At 50.0% G+C, this 26690-nt stretch overlaps 1 protein-coding gene across 2 annotated transcripts; it reads right to left on the bottom strand.

The window, feature by feature from the left end:
• Positions 1-100: 100 nt before the first annotated feature.
• On the bottom strand, positions 101-26655 carry Sirt2 (sirtuin 2). 2 transcript variants are annotated; one of them, XM_075986944.1, is made up of 16 exons: positions 26524-26615; positions 25722-25768; positions 21839-21887; positions 21527-21640; positions 16414-16455; positions 16206-16312; positions 16067-16123; positions 10896-10964; positions 6077-6206; positions 3475-3534; positions 3196-3251; positions 3007-3083; positions 2875-2926; positions 1049-1119; positions 880-946; positions 101-788 (listed from the first exon to the last, which is right to left on the bottom strand). In XM_075986944.1, the coding sequence occupies exons 1-16, from the start codon at positions 26537-26539 to the stop codon at positions 633-635; spliced, it is 1170 nt and encodes a 389-aa protein (XP_075843059.1). In that variant the 5' UTR covers positions 26540-26615; the 3' UTR covers positions 101-632. The 2 variants fall into 2 exon arrangements, with proteins under 2 accessions (XP_075843059.1, XP_075843066.1); XM_075986951.1 differs by lacking the exon at positions 25722-25768 and having other exon boundaries at positions 26524-26655.
• Between the last annotated feature and the right edge of the window lie 35 nt (positions 26656-26690).

Here is a 26690-nt window from a genome sequence, read left to right on the forward strand (position 1 = left end):
GGAGCCAGAGATGGTCAGTTGGTGTCTTTAGGGTCCACCCCTCCCCCTCCCCCCAGCTGTCGCAGGTACCCACAAAAGAAGCAGAGGCCACACAGCTTGATTAGTTTGTTTTGGTTTTAGTTTGTTTTCAATAAGCAAGGTCCCCTGCCCATCCCCCACTGGCTGGCAAGTGGGTCTCTAGGAAAGGGGAGACAGCACCCACTTTGTCTGTGGGAGGCAGAGACCCCACAGACCCCATCCTCTGGGTGAAGTCATATTTCACTAAAGAAGTCCAGCCCCTGTGTGGGGTAAGTTAATTTGATTTAGCCACAGGTCCCCTGAGAACAATAGAGAAATACCTTGTTCTGGCACAGTTAGGAGTTTTGGGGTAACCTGATCTCTGGGAGTAGTTAGAAGTTGGGGAAGGTTGCTTCTTGCCCTGGGGGGGGGGCGGGTTTAGAGGCTATGGGCTGTTAGAAAAGGGCTGTGCAGGCCTCAGCCTCAGGAATATTAGAATTTTCTGGGATTGAGTTGGGGACCCTGGTTTCAAGAAAGTGGTTAAGAGAATGAAGGATCTCCTGAGCCCCACACCAGCTGCACGTTAGAGGGACCGGGCTGGCTGGGACTCCACTGTCCTGTTTGGGAGGTAGTGGTCACTGGTGCTCCTCTTTCTCTTTGGTCCTGGCCACCTCCTTGGCTGGAGGTGGGGACTTCTTAGGGGAGGTGGTAGTGTTGGGGTTGGGGGCCTGGGACCCTGACTGGGCATCTATGCTGGCATGCTCCTTCCGGACAAGGTCTTCCAGCTCCTTCTGCAGGAGCAAAGGTCAGAGAGTCAAAGGTTACCATAATATATCCTCATGGGGCTAGGCTCAGGATGGGTTGGGTGGCTTAGCTCCTCACCTTCCATCCAAGGAGGTCGGCAAGGGCCAGGCAGCCTTGGTCACAGTCACCTAGCCAGGCTACATCCCTGCAGTGTGAGCAGGAGTTAAGAGAGTGGGCTGAGGCCTGGCTGGCCTCTGTCTTCCTTCCCAAGCTGTTTCCGCCCCCTCCCCCCATGCCCAGGCCTCACCTGTAAGCCTTCTTGGAGTCAAAGTCCATGCCACCTCCTAAGCCCATCATCATGCCCAGGAAGGGGTCTGTCTGTGGGGACAGGACAGATAAGAGCGTGTCTGCGGGGACAGGACAGCTCCCAGAGCCACCAGACCTGGCTTACATTTATTATCCACTCAAGGTTTCTCTGGGTAGCCCTGGCTGTCCTAAAACTCACTCTGTAGATCAGCCTGGTCTTGAACTCAGAGATCCACCTGCCTCCACCTTCTGAGTGCTGGGATTAAAGACATGCACCACCACCCCTGGCTTGTTTTTATTTCTGAAGTGTATGTAGTATGCATGTGTGTCTCTATATGTGTGCCCTTTGTGTAGGGTGCTCAGAGGACAGAAGAGGTGTCAGATCCCAGGAACTGGGGTTTAAGGTAGTCAGGAGCTACCTAACACTACTGGGAACTGTACTTAGGTTTCCGGATGAGCAGAATGTGTTCTTAACCACTGAGCAATCTCTCCTGTTGAAAATCATTATTTTTTTCTGTCATTGCTGAAGCTTGAACCCATGGCTCTGTGTATGCCAGGCAAACACTCTGCCACTGAACTATTTCCCCAGCCCAAACATATTCTTTTTGAGACAAGGTTTCTCAATAGGCCTGGAACAGCAATTGGTGAGACTGGCTGTCTAGTGAGCCCAGGGACCACCAATCTTTGCCTCTCCAGTGTGGATCGCAAACACAGGCCACCATCCTTCTGTGTCACTTCAGGTGTTCTTCTGTGCCCTTTGTTTCCTGTCCACTCAGATTTGTCACAGATGTTTAATCAGAATCTGATTTGGAGGGTGTTATCATTTTATTTGAGCTTTTTCCCCCAGAGCCTTCCATTCACCAGAGATGTCCCCTCTTTTTGTATTGTCAGCGGTTGCTGGTAGTGAGTACCTAGACACAGGAGTTCCCTAGGGATGGGACTTGGTGATGTTTACATTTCTAGACCTTTGCTAGGCAGTGGTGGCGAAAGCCTTTAATCCCAGCATGAGGCAGAGACAGGTGGATCTCTGAGTTCAAGGCCAGCCTGGTCTACAGAGAAACCCTGTCCTGAAACAAAACAAAACAAAACGACAACAAAAAGCTCCTCCAAAACAACACAGCCAGGTGTGGGGCACAAGCCTGTAATTCCAGAACTTGGAAGGCAGAGGCAGGAAGAGCAGGAGTTCAAGACCATCTGTAACCACCGGGTGAGTTTGAGAGGCCAGGGCTACACGGGAGCCTGTCTCATAACTGTCTCCAGAGCTCACACCGCATCAAGCCACATGTCGGGGAGACACAGCATAGGATGTGTGTGCTCCAAATAAACAGTCAGCCACTGCCTACGAGGGGCTTATCCCCCGACTCTGATATGTAAGAAGGTACTAGAATAGTAATGCCTGAACTCTGTGACCCACAGAGAGACTATGCCCCTGGTGGCTGTGTCAGAGGCTGGCCACACCCCTTCCTATGCATCTTCTCTCTTGCTCAGGACTAAGGCCTCCCCTGTAGAGGTGAGTCAGGCCTGGGCAGTCTCAGTTGGCAGTCAGCTGTGCACTGATTGGTCTCTTGGATCCCAGGAAGCACTCCTCGGGCTTCAGTGGCTTCAAGGTATGGTTCCGTCATTGGCTCAAAGGAATTCAGAGTGGTGCAGAGGCTTGCAGCATCCGGCTGGCCCAGCACCCCATTCCCATATTCTCCAGCCTGAGCTGGCAAGTCTAAAGCACTGGCGCTCTCCAGGTAGGATACAGAGACAGCTCTCATCCTCCTGAGGAAGAGGGCGAAACAGCCCCCAGTGCAGAGGGAGAGCGGGAAGTTGAGGCAGACTCACCTGGCCGGTCTTTTCCTTGTTGATGAGCAGGCGTGGGGTAGATAGTGGTGCCCTGGGAATGGGGAGCTGGGATTCAAGATCTGCCCTGGTGCCCTGTTCCCAGCTGACCCCAGACCCAGGCCCTCAACCTACTTGCTGATGAGGGAAGCAAAGGGCTGCACCTGCAGGGAGGTGCCCATGATGATGAGGAGGTCCACCTTGGAGAAGTCCTGCAGGGAACAGCCAGGAAGGACTTGGACCCCACTGCTCGGGCTTTGTGTCCCGCCTCCATTCCAGCCCAGCAGGCAGCCCAAGTGGGCCACGCCCAGGGTGGACACTTACTGACTGCATGCAGGAGAAGAAGCGCGGCGGAAGATTCTCACCAAAAAACACGATGTCTGGGGTAGACAGACAAAGAAACACAGAGACAGGAGAGGAGGATGGGAGACAGAGCTAGAAAGGCAGGAGTCAGGGGCAGACTGGGGCCTGAGGCGGCACAGATACCCACTCTCTGCAGGACAGTAGGGGATGGGCCACAAGGCAGAGGTGACCAGAGGTGAAGTGTGGGGAACAGTGGGGGAGAGGGGCCCAGCTCCAGTCCCCCCAGGCCCTGAGGCTCACCAGGCTTTACCACGCTCTGACATTTCTCGCACGTGGGGATTGATTCTGAGAAGATCTTCTCTGGGTGGGAAAGAAGGAGGGAGAGGGAGGTATGAGGCCTTCCAGGACTGGAGCAGCCCTCGTCTGTCCTTCCCTACTGTCAACAGAAATGCATTCCGGGTGACAGTGGTGCATGCCACTAAGCCTGCTTTTGGGAGAATTCAGGAGGGAGGGACTGTGAGTTTGTGGCCAGCCTTGGCTACACAGCAAGACCATGTCTCAAAAACCCAGAGCTAGGGCAGGGAAGTAGCTCACTGTATGAAGGCATTTGCTGCCAAGCCTGATGACCCACATGCTAAAAGGAGAGGAACAACTTCTGCAGATTGTCCTGTGACATCCACAGGCATGCTGTGCATGTATAGACCACATCCATATGCGCATGCAAACACACAAATAAATGCGAAAATACTTAACAACAGCAAAAAACCCAAGAGCTAAGGATGTTGCTCAATGGGGGAAAATTATGGGACTTGGGACATGATTTATCAGTAGAGCCCCTGCCTAAAATCCCCCAGTGAGGGGCTGGGGCATGGCTCAGTGGTAGAGCCCCTGCCTAGAATCCCCCAGTGAGGGGCTGGGGTGTGGCTCAGTGGTAGAGCACTTTACCTTGCATGCCTAAGTCCCAGCACCACAAAACAAACAGTGCCCCCCACCACTAAGGGATCTCTTGGGGTATCCTTCCGGCTTATCAAAGAAGTGTTCCCTTTGTAGAGAGCTGTTACCTTCATCTCCAGGCATCCAGGGGGTGGCCCCAAGCACCACTGCCTACAGCTAGTGAATGAGCCAGCAACACTGGAGCAACCCCACATGCTCCTGACAGGCACCCTGGACTCCACCAGACCCCCATCTGGGGAATGGGAGTCAAGCCCTTCCTATGGGTCTTGGGGCAGTCCTATTTGCCCCTGGGTCAGGAAAGGGCATCCCGATAATTTTGGGATGGAGCCAACCTCAAGCTCATCTGCCTGGGGGCGGGGACGTGAACTCTATGGCAGCCTTCTCCAGTCCTGCCCTTAGGACAGCAGGGAGCTCAAAAGCGTGTCTGTCATTTGCAGCCCGCAGAACTGGCCTCAGCTGCTCAGCCCCTCATCTCTTGGCTCACAGAGCTCGACTCTAGCCGCCACCACTCAGGGTGTTGCTGTACAAACAACATGCTGTTCTGCAGGTGGCAGACGCCATTCCACAGGGACATACGGGGGCGATGCCCATTGTCCGCCACCCCAGCTGTGCACACTTGGGCTGCTCAGGAGCCCTCAGTCTGGGGGCAGCTGGCTGGCGTTCTGTCAGAAAGGCGTCACCTTCCAGGGTCCTGCCACAAAAGCCACAGCTGTCCTGATCTTGAGGGGACACCAGGAGCTTTGTGAAGTCAGCATAAAGAACATAGCTTCGCAGAGTGACACAGCAGCTTCAGACTCGGCACAATGGCTGCCAGAAACAGGCTGGGGCTGGCACTGAGGGCATGGGACTGGCTCTTTCTCTCGGATGCTCTGTCCTTACGTAAGCGGGACAGTGACAGTAGTGAGCCCTGTCACGTGTGCTTCTAGCACCATCTCTACACATTGCCCTGTCTACTATGGAAGTCTGAGCTACACGGAACTTACAAAATTTACTATTATTTTTTGTCATGTAGCCCAGCCTGGCCTGGAACTTGCTATGTAGCCAAGGCTAGCCCCGAACTCCTGATTCTCCTACCTCTATCTCACAATCAATAAACACAAAAATTTTATAAAACTAGAGACCCTGTCTCAAAAATAAATTTAAAATGTTCTGGGCCAGCAAGTTAGTTCAGAAGGTAGGGCCAGCTGGGCAGTGGTGGCGCACGCCTTTAATCCCAGCACTTGGGAGGCAGAAGCAGGCAGATCTCCGTGAGTTCAAGGCCAGCCTGGTCTACAAGAGCTAGTTCCAGGACAGGCTCCAAAGCTACAGAGAAACCCTGTCTCGAAACCCCCCCCCAAAAAAAGGCAAGGCCATCTTCAAACCTAACAGGTCAAGCTCACTCCCTGGGACCCGTCTGGTGTTAAAAGAGAATGAATGGAGCAGTGGCCCCATAATGGCTGCAGACACAGATCTCCCTCATTTCAGCACTGTCTTTAGGATGACGCTGTGTTTGCCTTGATGTAAGGACTTGAGTGTAAAATGGCGAAACACCTTGCAGGTCACAGAGCTAAATGCTCATGACTTCAGTGACTCTGTGACACGGTGGCTGTGAGCCGACACTGGGTCTCTGTGCAGCTGGCCGTGCTCCGCAGTTCATATGTACCATAGCCCGGCAGAAGGGGTGGCAAGGGAGCAGAGACTGGCCGCCACCTCGAATCCCTGGGGCTTCTACAGGAGAGCTGAGTGCCTGCAGTCTCAGCACTGGGGAGACTGAGGCAGAAGCGAAAGCTCAAGGCCAGCCTGGGCCACACAGACAAATCTAGTCTCAAAAGACGCCAAGCAACTCACTAACTAGCAAGGGCTAAGGAGCTCAAGAGGACCACACTGGTGCCAAAGCCCATGGAAACCTGGCTACAGCACGGGCAAGGAGTGGGAGGCGTGGCCTTGTCCGTGCTGTCCAGGGCCTCACCTTTCATCCAGCTCAGCGAGTACTCTTGTCGGCAGGAGGAGCTGACGCAGTGTGAGGTGTAGAAGGTGCCGTGGGCCTCCACCAGGTCCTGGGGCTCCAACCCCGCCACTCGTTCCAGCGTGTCTATGTTCTGGATGGGGAGACAGGGGAAGGTCAGGAAGACAGCCTGCCCTTGTGGGCTCTGAGAAGAGGGACGGCGAGGGTATATACAAAGTTCCCACTCTTCCAGTGGGGCTACCAAAGGGTTAACAGTCAGGGCTGCTTAAAGTCTGCCCAGGCTCAAATTTCAATAAGGCCAGACCCACTGATCATCAGCCCCATCTGACCCACTGACCATCAGCCCCATCTGACCCACTGATCATCAGCCCCATCTGACCCACTGACCATCAGCCCCATCTGACCCACTGACCATCAGCCCCATCTGACCCACTGACCATCAGCCCCATCTGACCCACTGATCATCAGCCCCATCTGACCCACTGACCATCAGCCCCATCTGACCCACTGCTCCCACTCTTCAGAGAAGTTCTTGTGTTAGACAGCCACGCTTCCCACCATTTGCCACAAGTTATTAATGCAACTACACCTATGCAGGCCCCAACCTGGTACGCAACAGCTCTGGCTAAGCACTGGTATAATAAATGAATCTACTCAGGAATCAAGGTGGCTGCTTGCATCCCTGCACTTGGAGCCTGAGGCAGGAGGACTGCTGGAAGCAAAGGTCAGCCTGGGCTACACAGCTAGTGTCAGGCCAGTCAGGGCTACATGGGAAGACCCCACCTCAAAAACTGGTAGTGCACGCCTTTAATCCCAGTGCTCAGGAGGTAGAGGTAGGCAATCTCAGTGAATAGGAGGCCAGCCAGGTCTACAGAGTGAGTTCCAGGACAGCCAGAGCTACACAGTGCCTACAACCCTGTCTTGAAACACAAACAAATAAAAAAACTGAAATAAATAATAAATAAGACCAGGCATGGTGGATCATGCCTATAATTCCAGATTGCTACAAGTCTGAGGCTAGTGTAAACAGCACAGTGAGTTCCAGGCCAGCCCAGGTGACAGTGTGAGATCATCTTGAAACACCACAACGAGGAGCTGACAAGATGGCTCAGCAGGTAATGGTATTTGCCACCAACCTGATTTTGACCCCCCCCCCAGAAAACCACGTGATAGTAGGAACAATGCCCCCAAGTTGTCCTCTAAACTCTACACACGCACTAAATAAATGTCATCCGATTTTTTCACGTTAATAAATAAAATGAAAGAATGGCTTAGTTGTTTATTTGCGGGGAGTCATGTCTTTTTGAGACATCCCCAACCTTGAGAACCTCCCACTAAAGTGCTGACCGCACTTCCTGCATCAGCTTTGCAGCCGACTCAGTCTACCAAGTCCCTCACTGGAGTGTAGCGATCCACAAGCAAATGACTCACTAAGGGTCCATAGAACTTACCACAGGCCCTGTATCCATGGGAAACCCCACTTAGGACCGTAGGGGATGTCTGGATCTCAGATCCGGTTGGATCCTACCCGTACAATGGATTTATGTCTTGATGACCCCGCGAGAGGTCGAAGTGCCTCTGACATAGGTACCCTGCAGCACATCACAGCTAAGTGCCCCGGGATGATGACATGGGGGACTGCTGCCTCTCCCCAGTACCAGAGTAAAGCTGGCCTGGGGCACTGGTTGTAATCTGGACTGCAAGCGAGGGGAGGCAGAAAGATGACAGGTTTAAGGCCTGCCTGGCTCATGGCTCAGCAGGAAAGCATTTGCCTAGACTCTAGCAAGGGGGCGGGGCTGGGGATGTGGCTCAGCGGTAGAGCAAAACCCCTGCACTCAGGAAGCCCTGGGGCCTACCTATCCCAGCACACCCCACCCCCCAGACCATGGGCTGGGGGGAGGGGAGGAGAAAAAGATCAATCCTCAGCTATTAGAAAGCACGGTACTGCTGTGTAATGTGGGCATGGAAGGGTCCCAGACAGGGGCTGGGCAGGGAACCTTCTATATTGTGAATTTCACATATACAGTTGGAAGACCTGCAGCCATTCTTTTTTTTTTTTTTTTTTTTTTTTAAATATTTATCTATTTACCATGTATACATTATTCTGTCCGTGTATGCCTGCAGGCCAGAAGAGGGCACCAGACCCCATCACAGATGGCTGTGAGCCACCATGTGGTTGCTGGGAATTGAACTCAGGACCTTTGGAAGAGCAGGCAATGCTCCCAACCGCTGAGCCATCTCTCCAGCCCCCCTGCAGCCATTCTTCTGTGGGACCACAGCGGCTCGGGCGATCCGAACTGCTAATGTGTGATGGGCTCCTGTGTCCTGAGCTGAGAACAGCACCACACAACTTCAGAGCTGCTAGGTCGGCACAATCACAAGGGAGGTTTGCTGTGTTCCAGAAAGCGGGCCAGTGACTCAAACAGTGACTGAGGAGAAGAGGGCAAAGAGCCCGAGGAAGAAAACAGTCACGAAGTGGGCAAGTGAGACATTTTTTCCACCTTTAGACATTTTATGTAATAAGTCACTCAAAAATGTGTGGGGGCGGGGGCTGGAGTGCAGCAGTTAAGAGTGCTGGATGATCTCCCAGAAGACCTAGGTTTGGTTCCCAGTGCCCACATGGCAGCTTACACCACCTCTTAACGCCCTCTCCTGGCCACTATGGGCACTGCATGCACTGGTACGCATACATATATGCAGGCAAAACACACATAAAATAAATATAAAAAATATAAATATAAAAAAAAAAATAAATTGTCCTGGGACCTCCAAACTTTTGATGTGGCATGCCTGCACATGTGTGTGCAAACTTGCAAACACGCACACACCAATTAAATTAATTAAAATTTATAGAATACTGCGGGTAGTTGTCAGCTATCTGAACATTTCGCACTGAATAGGTTTCTGCTGGCTTTCTGATGATATCTGAAAGTGCCAGCAGCCAGGGCACTTGGCAGCCCTCACTCCCAGCTAGCTTTGTCTGGGTGTCATGTTCTCACTCCGTCATCTGAATCAACACACACAGACTTCTCCAGCAGCCTTTCCGCTCAGCCCCGGCTCCATGTCCAGCTGCCCTCACCCTCTATGGAGCTATCTCCCAGGGTCTTGAGGCAGAATGCCATCTCCTCAACACCTTCCCATCCATGCTTCATCTTCCAAAGAGATGCCTGACCTTCCTGTTGCTCTTCCTCAGTGGCCCTCATCAGAGGTCCGTATTCCAGCCACTTTGGCTGGACAAACATGGCAGCTTCCTGCCTGCTCTCGGAGGCTCCCTTGCTCCTGTCCCCACACACACTCATAGTGAGCCTCTGCCTGAAGCTTCCTTCCCTTCCAGGTCTCAGGTCTTTGCTTCAGCGTCAACCCTCTTGGTGAGGCTTCCATGCCTACCCTATGTGTGCCAGCACCCACTCCCACAGCTCCAACTGGCCTCGGTCTGGGACCCTCTGACATGCTAGGTGTGTCTGTGACACATCCCTCCTGTCCTGTCACACATGAGACCCTCAGCACCAGGACTGCAGGGGTGTCTGCTCTGCTTGCTCTGGCAGTGCCACTCCTAGGTGGACATCTACTGTCATGGAAGCTAGCAAACAAAGGTGCCAGAGACACACTGAACCACATGCAGCCTTCGTCCTGAGCCTTGCTCTGTGAATGAGACTGATTCTGAGTTAGGAATGTCCTGAGCATGGGCAGCCCCTGAAGGACTGAGCTGTCCCTTCCCCAACTAGGACCTCCAGGCACCTGCCCTCCATTCATCCTCCCCTGGTGGCCATTTCTGACACTGCAGGTGCCTCATAGGATTGCCAGAGGAAAACAATACCTATTAGTATTCAAGTGTTAACTCTGTACAATCTGGAGTTCTGCTTTTCCTTTTTATTTTTTATTTTGTGTGTGTGTGGGGTGTGTGTGTGCAGGGCTTGGCTAACGAGCAAGGCTGGCCTTGAATTCACTATGTAGCACAGGTTGGACTTGAACTCACGGTGCTCCTTCTTCAGCCTCCCAATGCTGGGACTACAGGCATGTGTTCCCGTGCTTGGCCAGCTTGTGTTCTGAGGTGTAATTTATAGCGTGCGTGGACACTGCCGCAGAGCAGTCTGAACTGGAGCACACTGACGAGTGAGGGAGAGGCCCAAACTCTTCTGTCTGGCTACTCATCTAGACGTCAGCCACTGGAACACGCTTCTGAACACTCCAGCGTGGCCATGGTATCCTGTTAGCTACTGTAGCCAAGGCCAGGCTCGCACAGTCATAAAAAGCAAACCTCCTTTATGATACAGTGTCACCTTTAGGAAACTGTCCCAGTGTCCTGACTGGGGATGGCTGTGGTACACATGTGTCCCTCAGACAAGAGTCCTTCTGCAGTGTTGTGGGATGATCTGATGGGAGTTCACTGTCACCTCACAATAGACTGGAGAGGGCCCGAAGTTGCTTAGGATCTTTTTATTATCAAAATTCTCATGTGCATTTAGTTTATATTTTAATAAAGTAATTGACTATCCAATGATTTTAAAGACAAGATTTCACAGCCTGAAGTCTGGCAGCAAACTCACTTTGTAGCCAAGGATGAACTTGGATTTCTGCCTTCTGCCTTCACTCCTTCATGTAACCACTTACCCAATTTCTGGTCCCTATTTTCTAAAGGGGAAACTGAGGTTAAGAGGAAGAGGCTCACTGCAGGTCACTCACTAAAACTAGCTAAGCCCTGGTCACTTGCCTTGTGTCTGCCTGTGCCACCCCCAGTTCTGACGGAGGGTTCCAAACCCATCCAGCCTACTGCCCACTAGCCATGGCCAGCCCTGCCCCCGCCCGCCCGCCCACCACCTACCTGCGTGTAGCAGCGCAGCAGCAGCCCCTTCTCCTTCAGCAGGCGGATGAAGTAGTGGCAGATGGTCGGCTGAGGAGAGAGTAACAGTGTGATGGAAATACCCACGGGCTGTCACATGTCCACCCTACGCCAAGGCCCAGTGAGGATGAGCACAGCATTCTCCCATACCACAGACGAGGAGACCCATTCGAGGGTGTGGTGCTGGCTCGCAGCCTTCACCAGCCAGTTAATTGCACAGTGAGGTTCCCACCAGGCCTGGGCCGCAGCCCTTTCTGAGGCTCCCAGCAGCTTTCTTATACTTGGGAAAACTGAGGCTCAGAGCCACGAGGTAACGAGGTGAGGGCGAGGAGGGCACCCAGACTGGTCAGGCCTGCAACCCATTCCTCCTCCTTTCTTCTACTTTCTTAAAGTTGTTTAGTATTTATTTGGAGTTTTGGGTTTTGTTTGGTTTTCAAGGTTTTGTTTTTTGTTTTTTTGTATAGGCTTGGCTGTCCCAGAACTTGCTCTGTAGACCAGGCTGGCCTCGAACTCACAAAGATCTGTCTGCCTCTGCCTCCCGAGTGCTGGGACTAAAGACGGGTACTACCACTGCTTGGCTGCAGGGATTTTTTTAAATGATTTATTTGCTTTATGTGCATTGATTGGTGTTTTGCCTGCATGTGTATCTGTGTGAAGGTGTTGAATCTTTTGGAACTGGAGTTACAGACAGTAATGTGGTTGCTGGGAATTGAACCCGGGTCCTCTGGAAGAGTAGCCAATCTGATCTGCTGAGCTACTGCTGCAGCCCACCAAGTGCTTAGACGAAGGGTGTGCACCACCACACCAGGCCTTCCTTTTAAAAAATATTTTATTGTTTTTAATTATGTGTATGTATATGGGTCTGCGTGGGCAAATGCATGTGACTTCCAGGGCCCACTGAGGCCAGAGGTGTCAGAGCCCCGGGGAGCTGGGGTTCCAGGCGACTGTGAGCGCCTGACATGGGTGCTGGGAATTGAAGTCTGCTTCTCCACAAGAGCACTATGTGCTCTTACACGTAGCTTGCCACTGCTGGGGAGATTATTTTCAGGTGTGTGACTTTCATTTATGTTGCATTTGTTTAACTCTGTGAAGCTGTGCTGCTGTGCCTGTCTAAAACACCTGATGGTCCTAACAAAGAGATGAACGGCCAATAGCGAGACAGGAGCAAGCATAGGCGGGGCTGACAGGCAGAGAGGATAAATAAAAGGAGAACCGAGGAAGAAGAGAAGTGAAAGAACAAGGAGAGGACATTAGGGTCAGCCGCCCAGTCAATCCCGGAGTAAGACGGAAAGCAAGGTATATAGAAATAGACAAAGATAAAAGCCCAGAGGCAAAAGGTAGTTGGGATAATTTAAAAAAAGCCTGCATGAAACAAGCCAAGCTAAGGTTGGGCAGTCATAATAAGCCTCTGTATATGATTTATTTGGGAGCTGAATGGCGAGCCCCTCAAAAAGTCAGAAGAGTAAAACATCACACAACATTGTGGCGTTCCAATGTAAGGCTCTATATCCATCTTGAGCCTGAGAAAGCTGGGGAGGGGGTACAGTCCACAGCCCCTTCAAAACAGGCGCTGTTGTTCAGCTGGCAGCGCTAAACAGAAACTAGAAACAGCAAGTAAAAACCGCTTGTGGCAATGCATGTTCGACTTCCACAGCTAGAAATGTTTAATACAGTTCTCAGGCATGAACCTCCAACAGGCTGCAAACTCTGGGCTTAGCTTTCACCACCTGACCCGAGCAAAGCCAGCTGCCAGAGCACCGTAGGATCCATGTATAGCTTAGCAGTCTACAGTTTGCTTGTGTGGTCAAAAAAAGGCTAAAAGATATGCAGTAAAAAAGATCCAGATGGAAAAAAATCTCTAAACAGGTTCCAGTGTGTTTTATAATGTGTGTAGGCTTAAGAAAGAAAATGGGCATAGGCAGTCATAGAAAAAAATACATTAAAAATAAGTCTTTTTTTTTAAATGGTTCTTTTTATTTATTTATTTATTATGTATACAACATTCTGCCTCCATGTATGCCTGCAGGCCAGAAGAGGGCACCAGACCTCATTCCAGATGGTTGTGAGCCACTATGTGGTTGCTGGGAATTGAACTCAGGACCTCTGGAAGAGCAGGCAATGCTCTTAACCACTGAGCCATCTCTCCAGCCCCAAAAATAATAGTCTTTTAAAGAGACAGTAAAAGTAATATGAAAGAAAAAAGTTATGTAAAATTGGGAAACACAGGGAATCTGGATCCTGTATAGTATTGTGTTGATTTTGAATTTTTTGTTTGCGGAAAAACAAAGAACTGTTGCTAAGAGACCTGGAATTGAAAAAAAGGGACTGTTGAAATAAAGCAGCCTAGATATTTTAAGAAAGCCTTAACTTTAAAAAAAAAAGTCAAAAAAATGTATTTGTCAAATGGAAATAAAAAATGCTTTGGAGAAGTGGTTTTGTTTTTGTTTCCACAGGAAACAAGAGGCTGTGGGTTTGTTCCAGGTTGAGTTGGATCTGGTTTGATCAGGAGAGACCGCCTGAGATTGACAGGTGATATCTATCAACAAGGTTATCACTGGCCTTCCCAGGACTTGGCCATTATCTCAAATTTTCTCTCTGGAACCCTAAAGATGCCTTCACCCACATTTAGCAGGAAGCAGTCTACAGAAAACAATGTCCACATTCCCAAGAATGGGTGTGGGTGGGTCTTTGGTTATTTGGTGGTTGTGAACGTTTGTTATAATTTAGAGGAATATAGGATAAAAAGACAACTATTAATCTCAGATATTTTGGATTAGCATGGATTTTGGTATATGGGTACAACTTAAAAGCCAATTTTGTTACACTGTATATGTGTTTTACTCTTGTTTAAAGGACTTTTGTGTCCTGACACAAATTTAAGGTCATTTTTGTTACAACACTGTATATATGTTTCTACTCTTGTTTAAAGGATTTTATCTATTGATATTTTGTATATTAACACCAATTTAAGGTTATTTTTTTTTTTTTTTTGTTTTTTTTTTTTGTTTTTTTGGTTTTTCGAGACAGGGTTTCCCTGTGGCTTTGGAGCCTGTCCTGGAACTAGCTCTGTAGACGAGGCTGGTCTCGAACTCACAGAGATCCGCCTGCCTCTGCCTCCCGAGTGCTGGGATTAAAGGCGTGCGCCACCATCGCCCGGCAATTTAAGGTTATTTTTGTTACAACATATTTTATATGTTTTGCTCTTTTTTAAGGTATTGGACCTATCCAGTTCATTTTAAAATGTAAGATAAAACTCTAGTTTTCGAAAGCTATTATTATGAACTGTATAGGACAATAAATAAACACAGACCAGGAGTTAGTCATCTATAATAATCAAATTTGTAGATAGTCTAGGTATGTTTGACAGATTATATGGAGATACATTTTAGATAGATGGTCTTCAAACCATTCAAAGAGCCACAAAATATGGCATTTAAAAATGTTTTGTTAATTTAGTGATTTTTTTTTTGTTTTTTTTTCGAGACAGGGTTTCAAAGGACTAGCTCTTGTAGACCAGGCTGGCCTAGAACTCAGAGATAATTTAGTGATTTTTATGACAATGAGACACATTTGCTCCTGGCAGCACCATTTACTTCAGAGATGATGGGCACTGAAGAAACTCCTTCCGGAGTTTGCTTTCAATGTGGCAAGGTTAGCCACTCAGCAAAGAAACTGTTCTTGCCTGGACTGTTTGACTATATGTTGGATAAACTGGACATGCAGGACCCACAGGAAAGTGACCACTGAACTTTGCCCAAACAAGGCTGGATGGGTCCTTCAGGGTTCCTGCTTCACAGAAGAAACTTCCAGACATTCTGCAGGACACTGAGGAAAGTGACCGACAAATTGCCAATATAGGCAGAACAGTCATTCAAGTTTCCTGCTTCATTGAAAAGTCTTCCAGACACTATGGGCCTACAAGCTGAAGATGGATGCCCCAGTGTTGCAAAGGAACTGTCTGGCAGCCAGATGTGTCATCATTTATACAATTTTCGGAAGTTGTTCGCAATGCACTTTTTGTTTATTCAAAATAATATTATCCTCTGGGGTCTTTGATGGAGTTGAAGACCAGATAGTTATAGTTGAAGTTTTCCTTAGTTATAATAGAGAGTAAATTAGTTATTAAACTATAGATTCAATAAAATAGGATCAATAATGGGGTATTTTAATTTGCCAGATATAAATGAACTGGAATCCATTATATTGTGAATGTAATCTTTACTTGATAATTGTTCGTATTGTACACAGTCTTACCATGTTAAACTTTTTTATTTTTGTTTAGAAAAAAAAAGGAACTGTTGGGGATATTATTTTCAGGTGTGTGACTTTTGTTTACGCTGCATTTGTTTAACCCTGTGAAGCTGTGCTGCTGTGCCTGTCTAAAACACCTGATGGTCCTAATAAAGAGATGAACGGCCAATAGCGAGACAGGAGCAAGGATAGGTGGGGCTGGCAGGAGTATAAATAGAAGGAGAAATGAGGAAGAAGAGAACAGGAGAGGAGGACATCAGGGCCAGCCACCCAGTCAGCCACAGAGTAAGAAGGAATGAAAGGTATACAGAAATGGAGAAAGATAAAAGCCCAGAGGCAAAAGGTAGTTGGGATAATTTAAGAAAGACTAGCAAGAAACAAGTCAAGATAAAGCTGGGCATTCATAACTAAGAATAAGTCTCTGTGTGTGGTTTATTTGGGAGCTATGTGGCAAGCCCCCAAAAAGCCAAAAGAGTAAAACATCACACAACCCTCCACCTCTTCCAATCCTTTTTTTTTTTTTTAACTTTTGAGACAAGGTTATGTAGTCTAGGCTGACCTTGCATTTGAAAGTTTCCTGTCTGCCCCCCAGATGCTACAATTATGGGCATATCTACCAACCCCCCACTTTAAACAGTATTTCTTATTTACACACTTATATGGGGTGTGCACTTGCCACGGCGCAAACGTGGGAGTCAGTACTCCCCTTCAATCACGGGGTCCCAGGGACTGAACTCAGCTGTCATCAGGCCTGGCGGCAAGTGCCTTTACTCACTGAACCACCGTGCCAGTCCCAGAGCCTGGGTTCTCAACAATCATATAATGCTTGTTTGAGGGGCCTATAAGGAGCCTCTTTCCCTTGTCTGCTCATCCCAATCTCCGGGGGCAAAAAAAGACCTCACCTTGAACTGCCCGGGATAGAGCTCCTTGGCAAGGGCAAAGAAAGGTTCTGGATGTTTCTGTAGGAGAAGCAGAGGACCACAGGACAGGTAAGATAAGGCCTGGAGCTGGGAACTCCCTCCCCATATCTCAGGAGACTACCTTGAAGTAACTGATCTCAAAGATGGCTTCCGGGTAAGGAAGATGGTACTTCTCCAGGTTCGCATAGAGGCCAGTGGTTGGGGAGCGGAAGTCAGGGATACCCGCAGCTATGGAGGAGCGCTCAGTCAGAGGTTCTAGCCCCATGCATGCAGGAATCCTTCCAGGGCCCCCACACCTCTAGGAGTGGCTGGAAGGAGGGAACACTTACACGTGGAGATTCCGGCTCCCACCAAACAGATGACCCTGCGACCTGGAGGAGAGAGTTTATATCATGTGATAAGGTTTCTCCTCCCACCCGTATTGCTGGTGGGGAGGACAGTATTGGCAACCCCGTATTACAGGTGAGGAAACCCAGCTAACCAGAAGGGACAGCAGAGGGAGTGGACAGCAGCGGGTGAGGTCTTGGGGAGAAGGCTGCAGGGCCAGCTCGGGGGCACAAAGCTGGCTAGTTTGAAGGCTGGAGTCCCATCCCTACAACCTTGAAAATCAACCCAAACCAAATTCGGGTAACAGCTTACTTTCTGGATACAATATTGTATGACTTTAAAAACTTATTTTTAATTAGTTTTCTTTTTTGAGACAAAGTCTCATTATGTAGTTCTGACTGGCCTAGCACTGGCTATGTAGACCAGACTGGCCTTGAACTTACAGAGATTTGCCTGCCTCTGCCTCCCGAGTGCTGAAATTAAAACTGTGCCATCACTGCTGGTTTTAAGTCTCTTTCTCTTTCTTTCTTTCTTTCTTTCTTTCTTTCTTTCTTTCTTTCTTTCTTTCTTTCTTTCTTTCTTAAATCTGAGGCAGGCATATCTCTGTAAGAGATCCTGGTTTACACAGTGAGTTCCAGCTAGTTGCTGCAAAGAAGTGAGATCCTTCTCAAAAATAAGACAAACAACAGAAAGATGAGGCTGGGTAGAAGGCTCAGAGGTTAGGAGCACTTGCTGTTTGTCTAGAGGGCCTGAGTTCAGTGTCCAGCAGCCATGTCTGCGCACAGCCACCTGCTACCTCCAGTGCCATGTGGTCCAATGCCTCTGGCCGCTGAGGGTACCTCTATACCTCTTCGGCGTTGAAGCTATGGTGTGCACCAGCGTGCCTGCTGTCATTTCCCTTGGTTTTGAGACAGTGTCTCCCTATGCAGTCCAGGATAGCCCGGAATCCTGAGCCTCCAGGTGCTGGGGTGACAAGTTTCAATTTCAGACGACCCGTTTCCAGAGTGTTATACACAGCCCCTCACCGTGCTGCTCTATCCACACAGAAGCCGCCCGTCAGCCTGCTCCTTTGAGTCCACTACACTCACTAACCTTTTATTTTCTTTAGGACAGAATCTCCTGTATCTCAGCTTTCAATTCTCTAAGCAGCCAAAGGGTGACCTTGAACTTCTGATTCTAAGTGCTGGGTCTCGGGCGTGCACCACCACGGCCAGCTTTTCTTTGCTTTCTTTGAGACAGGGTCTCACTGTGAGCCTGGCTGTCCTTGAACGCACAGGGATCTACGTGCCTTTACGTCCTGAGCACTGGCATGAAAGCTGCCTGCCACCAAGTCTGCCCACGCCCAGCATTTGAACTCGGGGCTCTGCGCATGCTCAAGGAGCACTCTGCTGACTGAGCACATCTCTAGATCCTCAATTGTACTGAACTTTTTCAGACCCGTGGTTGTATTCTTCTTTTGTTTTGTTTTTCAAGACAGATTTTTCCCTGTGTAGCCCTGGCTATCCTGGAACTCTGTAGACCAGGCTGGCCTCGAACTCACATAGATTCCTCCCCTCGCCTCCCCAGTGCTGGGATTAAAGGCGTGTGCCACTACTCCTACCTCAATGGTTTGTATCCTTGTGAGAGCTTTGCTCCCAGTTTTTTTTAATTTTTATTTATTTATTTATTTGGTTTTTTTGAGATAGGGTTTATCTGTAGCTTTGGAGCCTATCCTGGAACTAGCTCTTGTAGACCAGGTTGGCCTCAAACTCACAGAGATCCACCTGCCTCTGCCTCCCGAGTGCTGGGGCTCCCGGCTTTTAATAGTTATTAGAAAAGAAGATGGGTGCTGGGCAGCAGTGGAGGACACTCGGGGGGACAGAAGCAGACAGTTCTCTGTAAGTTCAAGGGCAGTCTAGTCTACAAAGCTAGTTCCAAGACACAGTCAGGGCTGCACAGAGAAACCCTGTCTCGAAAAACAAAACAAACAAAAAGAAAAGAAAATGGGTGATATGGTCGAACCCATTCATAAGCACATAGCTGGGCAGAAATAGCCCTGTTTGTGGCCTCAGCTGCTGGCTGGCAGGCAGCCCAGAGACACAGCCCTGGCATCTGTCTGTTAGCTGATAGACAGACATAAGTGTGGTGTCCCATGAATTGGGCACCCCTGGGGTGTTCTGTTTAAAGGACAAGAAGTATGAACAAAGGTCAAAGGCTGGTGAGATGGCTCCGTGGATAAAGGCATTTACGCGCGGCCAAGCCTGAGATGGATTCCAAGAAATTACATGGTGGAAGGAGAAAATTAACTCCTGAAAACTGTCCTCTGCTGAGCACACGTGCACCTACACCAACACACACACAATCACACACAATCACACACACACAATCACACACACACACAATCACACACACACACAATCACACACACACACAATCACACACAATCACACACACACAATCACACACACACACATAATCACACACAAAATGTCTAAACCGGATGTGCTGGCACACATCTTTAATCCCAGCACTTGGGAAGCAGAGGCAGGCAAGATCTCCATGAGTTTGAGGCCAGCCTGGTATACAAAGCGAGTTCTCGGGCAGCCAAGGCTATACAGAGAGACCCTGTCTTGAAAAACAACAAAATGAAACAATAAAAATGTTTAAAAAAAAACAAACAAAAAACAAAAGCCACAGCCTGGGCACTCAGCTTCTTTAGGATGTAACTGTCCCTAGTCTGGCTGCAGATCATGGGCACTGAGACTGGGGAACACATTCTAGATTCCAGGGCCTGAGTGTGGTAGTGTATGATTATAATACCAACATTTGGGGGACTGAGGCGAGATAGTCACAGCTACAGGACAGGACCTTGCTTCAAGGGCCCTGGTATCAAATTCTGACTGTGCTACTTGCCAGATGTCCGCACCAAGTCATGGCCTTTCTGTGCCTGTTTCCTCTCCTGTTTAGCTTACTGCCAGAGAGACCTCACAGCTCTCCTGTGATAACCAGGCACAAAGACGTCTGGGAAGTTCTTAGCCCAGAGCCTGGCTAACAACCATGGGCTGACTAATCACATTTATCCTAAATCCCTCGCCCTCTAGGCCTGTGACTCTAAGATCTGAGTGTACAGAGAAGAAAAGACAACGGCTCCTAGCCACTGCCAGGGTTCTCTGCAGGCAACTGCCCAGCCTGCGGCAGGAGAGGGAGGCTCAGCCGCCTAGCCTGGCTGCCAAGGAGGGAGATGAGCAGCTGGACGAGGGGGAAACTGGAGAAGACGGCCTCAACAAAGGGCTGTTCAAGACCCTCAAAGCCCCATTGTTCCCGCTGAGGACCGCCAGGGCCTGGTTTCTCAGACTTTGCTCAACGAGAAATACAAATATCACTAGCTGGTGACCCAGCTAGTTGGCATCTGAGACAAGCTTCCTGTAATAACAGCACAGCAAACACACCCACAGCTCTCAAGACAGTCCTGCTTTAATCATTGTTTCTTCTGGGGTGTGTGTCATGTTTCTCAGGAGCTGTCCACCTGTTTTTGTTTTTTTCACACATTTATTGGTGTGTGTGTGCCCAGCAAAGGTGTGGAAATCAAAGGACAACCTCTGAGTCTTTTCTCTTCTACCATGTGGGTTCCAGGGATCCAGTTGAGGATGCCAGATTTGGTGGTAACCTTTGCTTGCTAAGCCATTCCCATCCCCATTGCGTTTGTTAAGGCGGGGTCTCTCACTGGGACCTGGGGCTTCTATCCCTCAGCCCTGGGCATAAAAGCACTGAGCGTCTTAGGCCAGTACTGGGGATTCAGCCCAGGTCCTCACGCTGGTGTGGCAGCACTCTGGTCTGACATAGCTCCTCAGTCTCTGGTTACCTCTTGTTTTATGACTTTGAGTTTAGACCCTCCTGCCTCAGCTTCCAGACTGTCTGGGACTGCAGGTGTGCCAGCGCGCTGGGCACAGTCACACTCCTGATAATGAGCCTCACCCTGAGTCACCCCAGAGGGCCTGGTGCTGTTGGTCTATATTCCCAGCTCTTTGGGAAGCTGAGGTGGGCAGATCAACCTTCAGGGACTGTAGCGTAAACTCACACCCATCCAGCATACAACCGTGAAAAGAGGCTGGGCCGGCAGCTCAGTGGTGCTTGCCTAGCCTGTGGGGGCCCTGGGCTCCATCCTCAGCACCTACTTGTGCCATCCCTCAAAAACAAGCAGCAACTCAGGTGTGGCCAATCAGAGACAGGGAACTCAGAGGAGGCAGAGTTCAGAGCAGTCATGTGACTCGGTCTGGGCCAGTGTGGCCTGGTTCTCTGCGCAAACGTACCCTCTGGAGTAGGAGCTGGGTTGGTCTCTGGTCTCCTGTGTGCAGTTGCCCTCCCCGCTCCAGCCACACACACAGCACACACAGACAAACCTGTCAGACTCGTGGGGCTCGAGAACAACATCCAAGCGCCTCACTCCACCACACTAACTGCTTACAATCTTCTTTTTAATTTTTTTTTTTATTTTTCGAGACAGGGTTTCTCTGTAGCTTTTGGTTCCTGACCTGGAACTAGCTCTTGTAGACCAGGCTGACCTCGAACTCACAGAGATCCGCCTGCCTCTGCCTCCCGAGTGCTGGGATTAAAGGTGTGCGCCACCACCGCCCGGCTAACTGCTTACAATCTTATTATGTAGTCCAGGCTACCCTCAAATTCATGATCCTCTTGCCTAAATTTCCTGAAGAGCTGAGTTTCTTTTTAAACGTGCAGGTGTTTTGCCTGTGCGAATGTTTGTGTACCAGGTACATGACTGACACCCATGGTGGCTATAAATAGAATCCCCTGGAACTGGAGTTACAGATGGTTGGGAGCCACCATGTGGGTTCTGAGAATCCAACCCAGGTCTTTTGGAAAAGCAGTCAGTGCTCTTAACTAGTAAGCCATCTCTACATCTCAAGAGTGGGGTTTCTTCCCATTTTTTATTTTAGGAAAGCTCTCATGTAGCTCAGATTAGCCTTAAACACACAACACAGCTGAGGCCAACCTTGAAAGGCAATCCCTTTGCTCAGGGTTGGGATTACAGGTATGGACCACCATACTCGGCAGCTTTTCTTACTATTCATACCCAACAACTCGGAAGTCACTTTGGGCTGGGAGTGGGGGACTCACAGCGCTCGCTCTGCATGTAGCGGGTCACTCCTTCGAGGCTCAGCTCGTCCAGCAGATGCTCCTTCTGGGAGCCCAGACCCAGGGTCTGGGAGAATAAGTTCCGCAGAAAGTCCACTGACCAACAAGAGAGACAGTGCCAGGTAGGCATCGGGCCGGGGCCCAAGGGCTTTGCCCACCCGGTGTCTCCCACAGGCAGCAGCCTCAGGTACCAAGTTCATTATTACACGCTTTAGACATTACTCCTGGAGGAGTCCTTCCCCAGATCCCCAGGCCCCAGATCACCTCCCAGCCCTCCTCCAGGAAGACACTTACTCTCTGTCTCTCCACCAGTAGCTCCTTCCTCAGTGTCCGAGTCTGAGTCCTGGAAGGGGCAGGTGGGATGGCCAAACCCAAGAAGTGGGGTTAGGGAGGCAGGGAGGGGGAAGGGATGGGGGTGACACCTGGTTCAAAGAGAGTAGGGCTCTGACCAGGAGGTGGCCTGAGAAGCAGAGGGCCAGCATGAGGGCTCCGGGACAGGTGGCCTATAGGGAGGGGATTCACATCTCCTCGTGTATCTGACTTTCTAGGCCTTATCTTTTTTGAGATGGGGTCTCTCTGGCTGGCCTAGAACTGGCTATGTAGACCAGGCTGACCCAGAACTCCCAGAGATCCACCTGCCTCTGTCTTCTAAACTTAAAAGGCATGAACCACCATGCCTGCCCCCATCTTTTTGGTTTTGACAGGGTCTCACTATATATCCCTAGTTGGCCTAGAACTCACTATGTAGACTAGGGTGCCCTTGAACTCAAAGATCAACTTGCCTCTGCCTCTCTCTGACTTCTGAAATTAAAGGCACATGCCACCATGCCTGACTTGCTTTTTGAGATAGGGTTTTATGTAGCCCAGGCTAGCCTCACACTTGCTATGAGGTCTACATGACCTTGAACTTGGGATCCTCTTGTCTCCACCTCCCCAGTGCTAGGATTGCAGTGTGATGCTTTAGATCACGTCTACAGTTCTAACCAGTTGGCCATCACAGCCTGATAATGCTAGGACTGAAAAGAGGGTTTCATGCACACTGGGTAACCACCGCCACTGGAGCTAGGCCTCCAGCCTGGGGGCCTCAACTTGTCCATGTGGATCAGAGGTTGCTGTGAGACTGAACAGTGAATCCCTTGGCCTCTCAGCTGGTCCTCTCCACTTCCCTGGGCCACCTGCCACAGCTATGCTACAGCCTAGGCAATGGTGATGCTGCTTCTGTCCCCATATGTGAGCCTCTCAAGGTGACCCCACCTTGCTCCAACCATGTTCCAGAGTGGCCTCAGCATCTCCCCAAAGCCAGCTCCTGCTCCTAGTCCCCTTGCCAAATGGCCTTACTGTCCCTTAATTGGCTTCCCTACCCCACCCTGCCCTCATGCCAATTTCCCGTGTACCCACTCAGGCTCCTGATAGCCCTCCTCTTACCCCCATCTCTCCATTCCAGAGCTCCACCTGATTCAGTCAGTTCTCTCCCCTGGGGTACTGCTCTGGCTTCCTTGACTCAGTTTCCATCTCTGACCTCCTCTTCCCCATATGTGTTGGCCTGTTTAGGGCAGTCCGCCCCTTTTTCCTTTAAGCCCCCTCAAATCACAAACATCTGCTGAGTACCATAACATCAGCCGCACAAGGGCAGGGGCTTGATGCCCAGCCTAGATAACAGGACTTCCAGAACCATCTGCCACTAAATGCATGCAGACTGGGTGCTAGACTAGGGCTGGTCTTGCAGTAAGTGTCAGAAACAGTCTGACCAACTCAATCAACTAACTGCTCAAAAGTCCCCAGACTACCCCTTCCCTACTATGCTTCCAAACCTCCTTTTCAAATCACTTTTTTAAAAAGATTCTTTTGTCATTACTGCTGTTTTGACACAGGGTCCATGTAACCCAGGTTGGTTCCAACTTGCTATGTATCTGAGGGTGACCCCAAATTCCTGAGCTACCTACTTTTATTTCTGGGGGGCTGAAACTGCAGGAGTATGGCAGCACCACACCTGACTCTCAAATGATTGCTTCCTGAGTTTTAAAGCTAAAAAGCTGGCAAGAGGGTGCACCAGGGAGACATCCTCGCCACTCAGCCTGACTGTCTGAGCTTGCTCCCAGGTTCCTCACGGTGGGAGGGGAGGACAGATGTCCTCGGATGACCACACATGCACTGTGCATCCTACCCACAAAACAAATAGAAATTAAAAAGAGACAGGTCTTACTATTTTGCCCAAGCTGGCTTCCAGCCCACAATCCTCCCTTTTCAGCCTCCCGAGCCTTTACAGAATGAACAAATGCTGAAGCAAAGTCAAGCAGCAGTTAAACAGAAAGAACTCCAGCGGCTTTCCCTGCATGAGTTTTTACGCATTGATATGGTAGACGTGGGTCTTGCCAGAGTATGATACTTCATCATGTTTCACAGACCTACCTAATTCTTTTATAGATTTACTTTAATATGTGTATATGTGTATGTTTGTGCATGTGGAGTCAGAGCCCCTGGAACTGGAGTTACGGCCACTTGTGAGCTCCTGACTTGTGAGCTCCCGATATGGGTTCTGGGAATGGAGCTCGGGTCCTCTGGAGTAGCAGTATACATTCCTAGCCACAGAGCTGTCTTTCCAGCCACCCACCTCATTCTTTATTGTGGCTCCATAGTAACACATTGTATGATGAACCATAGTTCATTGACTCCCTCTCCTGACGGCCACTGGAGCCTTTTTAGCGTGGCCCTGTCTGGAAAATGCCACAATTGATACCACCACATCATCTTTGTCACTGAGACCCCTTCTGACTGAAATCTTTTGGTCTGGCATTGAGTCTTATTTTAGGAGCCAGACAAGTAAGATAGCAGGGACTCACAGCAGGCTGTCCCAGTTCTGCTGTGCACTTATGGGAATACTGTTGACCTTCCATACCTGCCTCCCTTTGGAGAGTGATCTCATAGCAATGGGCATGCTGGTAGGCACTGTCTAGCACAATGCTTCTCAGCCTGTGGGTGGTGACCCCCTGGGGCTTGAACGACCTTTTCACAGGGGTCGGGGATTAGACATCCTGCATATCAAATACTTACAATTCATAACAGTAGCAAAATGACAGTTATGAAGTAGCAATGAAAATAATTTTATGGTTGAGGGTCACCACGACATGAGGAACTGTATGAAAGAGTTGCAGCATTAGGAAGGCTGAAAACCACTGGTCTAGTACAGGAAGACAACCTGGCCCGCGGGGGTTCTGCAGGCATTGGCAAGTGTCTCCACACATCTTTGAGATGGCTCATCTACCTCCCCACTTTAGTGGACCCGTTTCCTATAGATTTCAAGCCCTCCCCTTTCCCTCTACACTGGTTCGAGTTCCGCATCTGTAAAGTGTCCATGAAAGGCCTCACGCTCACTGGGATGCCAGAGAGACTAAATGAGGTCACGGAGACTAGAGTGCAGTCAGAACACCAATAAAGGACCACCCCGCAACAACTACCAAAAACATCTCCTCCTCCTCCTTGCTCCTCAGGTCTTCGCACTCTGCAGGGAACACCATAGCTGATCTTATTTAAGAAAATTCGAAATCACTTCACTTAGAACACTACGGCTATATCTTGGTCTTGTTCACTAGCCTGTGAGCTCCTCCAGGGATGAGTTTCGCTAGACCCGTCTATCATCTCTGACCCACAAAGTTTGCTGTGCACTCCTGGAGTTCCCCCCCACCTCACCCCCCCCAGACAGAGTCTCACTATATGGCCCAACCTGTCTCAAATTTCTCCATCTTCCTACCTCAGCCTCTCAGGCACTGGGGGTACAGGTGGCATCATACCCAGCTTCGGTGCCACTTTTACAATCAACCCTATAAGGTCATTTCCCCCACCCCATGAGATCTGTGAGTTTGGGAATCAAACTGGAAAACTCTCTTCCAGGTCCAGCACAAATGAGGTTCAGAAAGAATTGAGGAAGGGGTGGGCAACAGAAAGACAAGAGGACAATATGGAAGGGCAACCGGTGGTTGAGGCTGTATATTTTCCCTTGACAGTCCCCAGAAGCCACCATTCCCCCAGGAGGTTGTACTAATCCCCCAGATGGAGTTAGAAATCAGGACCATAAGCCAAGGGCCCTTGGGTAAAAGCCTCCCCTTGCCACTCCCCCCCAGTTTGGAATGAGGAACCAAATCCATCTCTCTCCTTCCCTCCACCCCTTTCCCCATCTCACCTGAGCCTCCTGCACCTTCCCTGCCTGCGTCTCCAGAGGGTCAGAGGCTGGGGAGGAGGGGGAGCAGACGTGGTTACAGTGCGGGGTAATAGTTAAAGGGATGAAGGGTTCATAGTGGTGGAGGCAACAAGAGGACCCACCAACCTAGTTCTCCTGGAGTCGGGGATGGTAATAAGACTGTCAGAGATGGGGAAAGGCTTATTTTAGAAAGGAAGACTGTGTGAGGAGGAAAGGCAGAGGGGAAGGTTTAGGAGGAGAAAGCAGGCGAAACAGGACTGAAGGAAGACTTCAAAGTTAGGCAGGGCATGGTAGTGTGTGTGCCAGGCAGGAGAACGAAGGAGGGCGAAGTTTTTCATGAGAAGTAAGTAGGGATACCTCTGCTCAGAGTTAAGTGTGGGCGAGGAGATGCAGTGGAGGTGGAGGTTTAGGAGAGGCACAAGAACCGAAGGAAAGAGATAGGGGCAGCAGGGGTCCCCCAACATCCTACAGTTGCCCCTAACACCAAACAACCTTGGCAACCGGGATCGTGGCAACTTTGGTCCTTAGCAACGAGGGTCCTCAGCAACCAAAGTGCAAGAGACGCGATCATTAAGAACTTGGCAAACGGACCCTTAAAAATCTCACAACCCAGAATCCCACCATCCTAGCAATACCGACCACTTAGCAACGGTCCTCCAAATCCCACTCCCTTCACGCAGACCCTTTCTCCCACCCTACCGAGCCTGCCCTCGGGCCCCGGGGCCTGCAGCCCAAAGCCAGGCCCCGGTGCGGCCCGACCCTCCCACCTGGGCCCCCGACTCACGGTCCGGCTCGGCCATGGGAGCGGGGTGGGGGCCCTCGGAGCTGTCACCGACTGCTCTGTCCCGTGACGGCACCGGAAACAAGGTCCAGATAAGCTATAGGACTACAACTCCCGGCAACCAACGCAGTCCCGCAAATGCTTTCGTACACTGCGCCTCTCATGGCAAA

This window comes from Microtus pennsylvanicus, chromosome 1 (genome assembly GCF_037038515.1).
Source record: "Microtus pennsylvanicus isolate mMicPen1 chromosome 1, mMicPen1.hap1, whole genome shotgun sequence".
NCBI classification, from domain to species: domain Eukaryota; kingdom Metazoa; phylum Chordata; class Mammalia; order Rodentia; family Cricetidae; genus Microtus; species Microtus pennsylvanicus.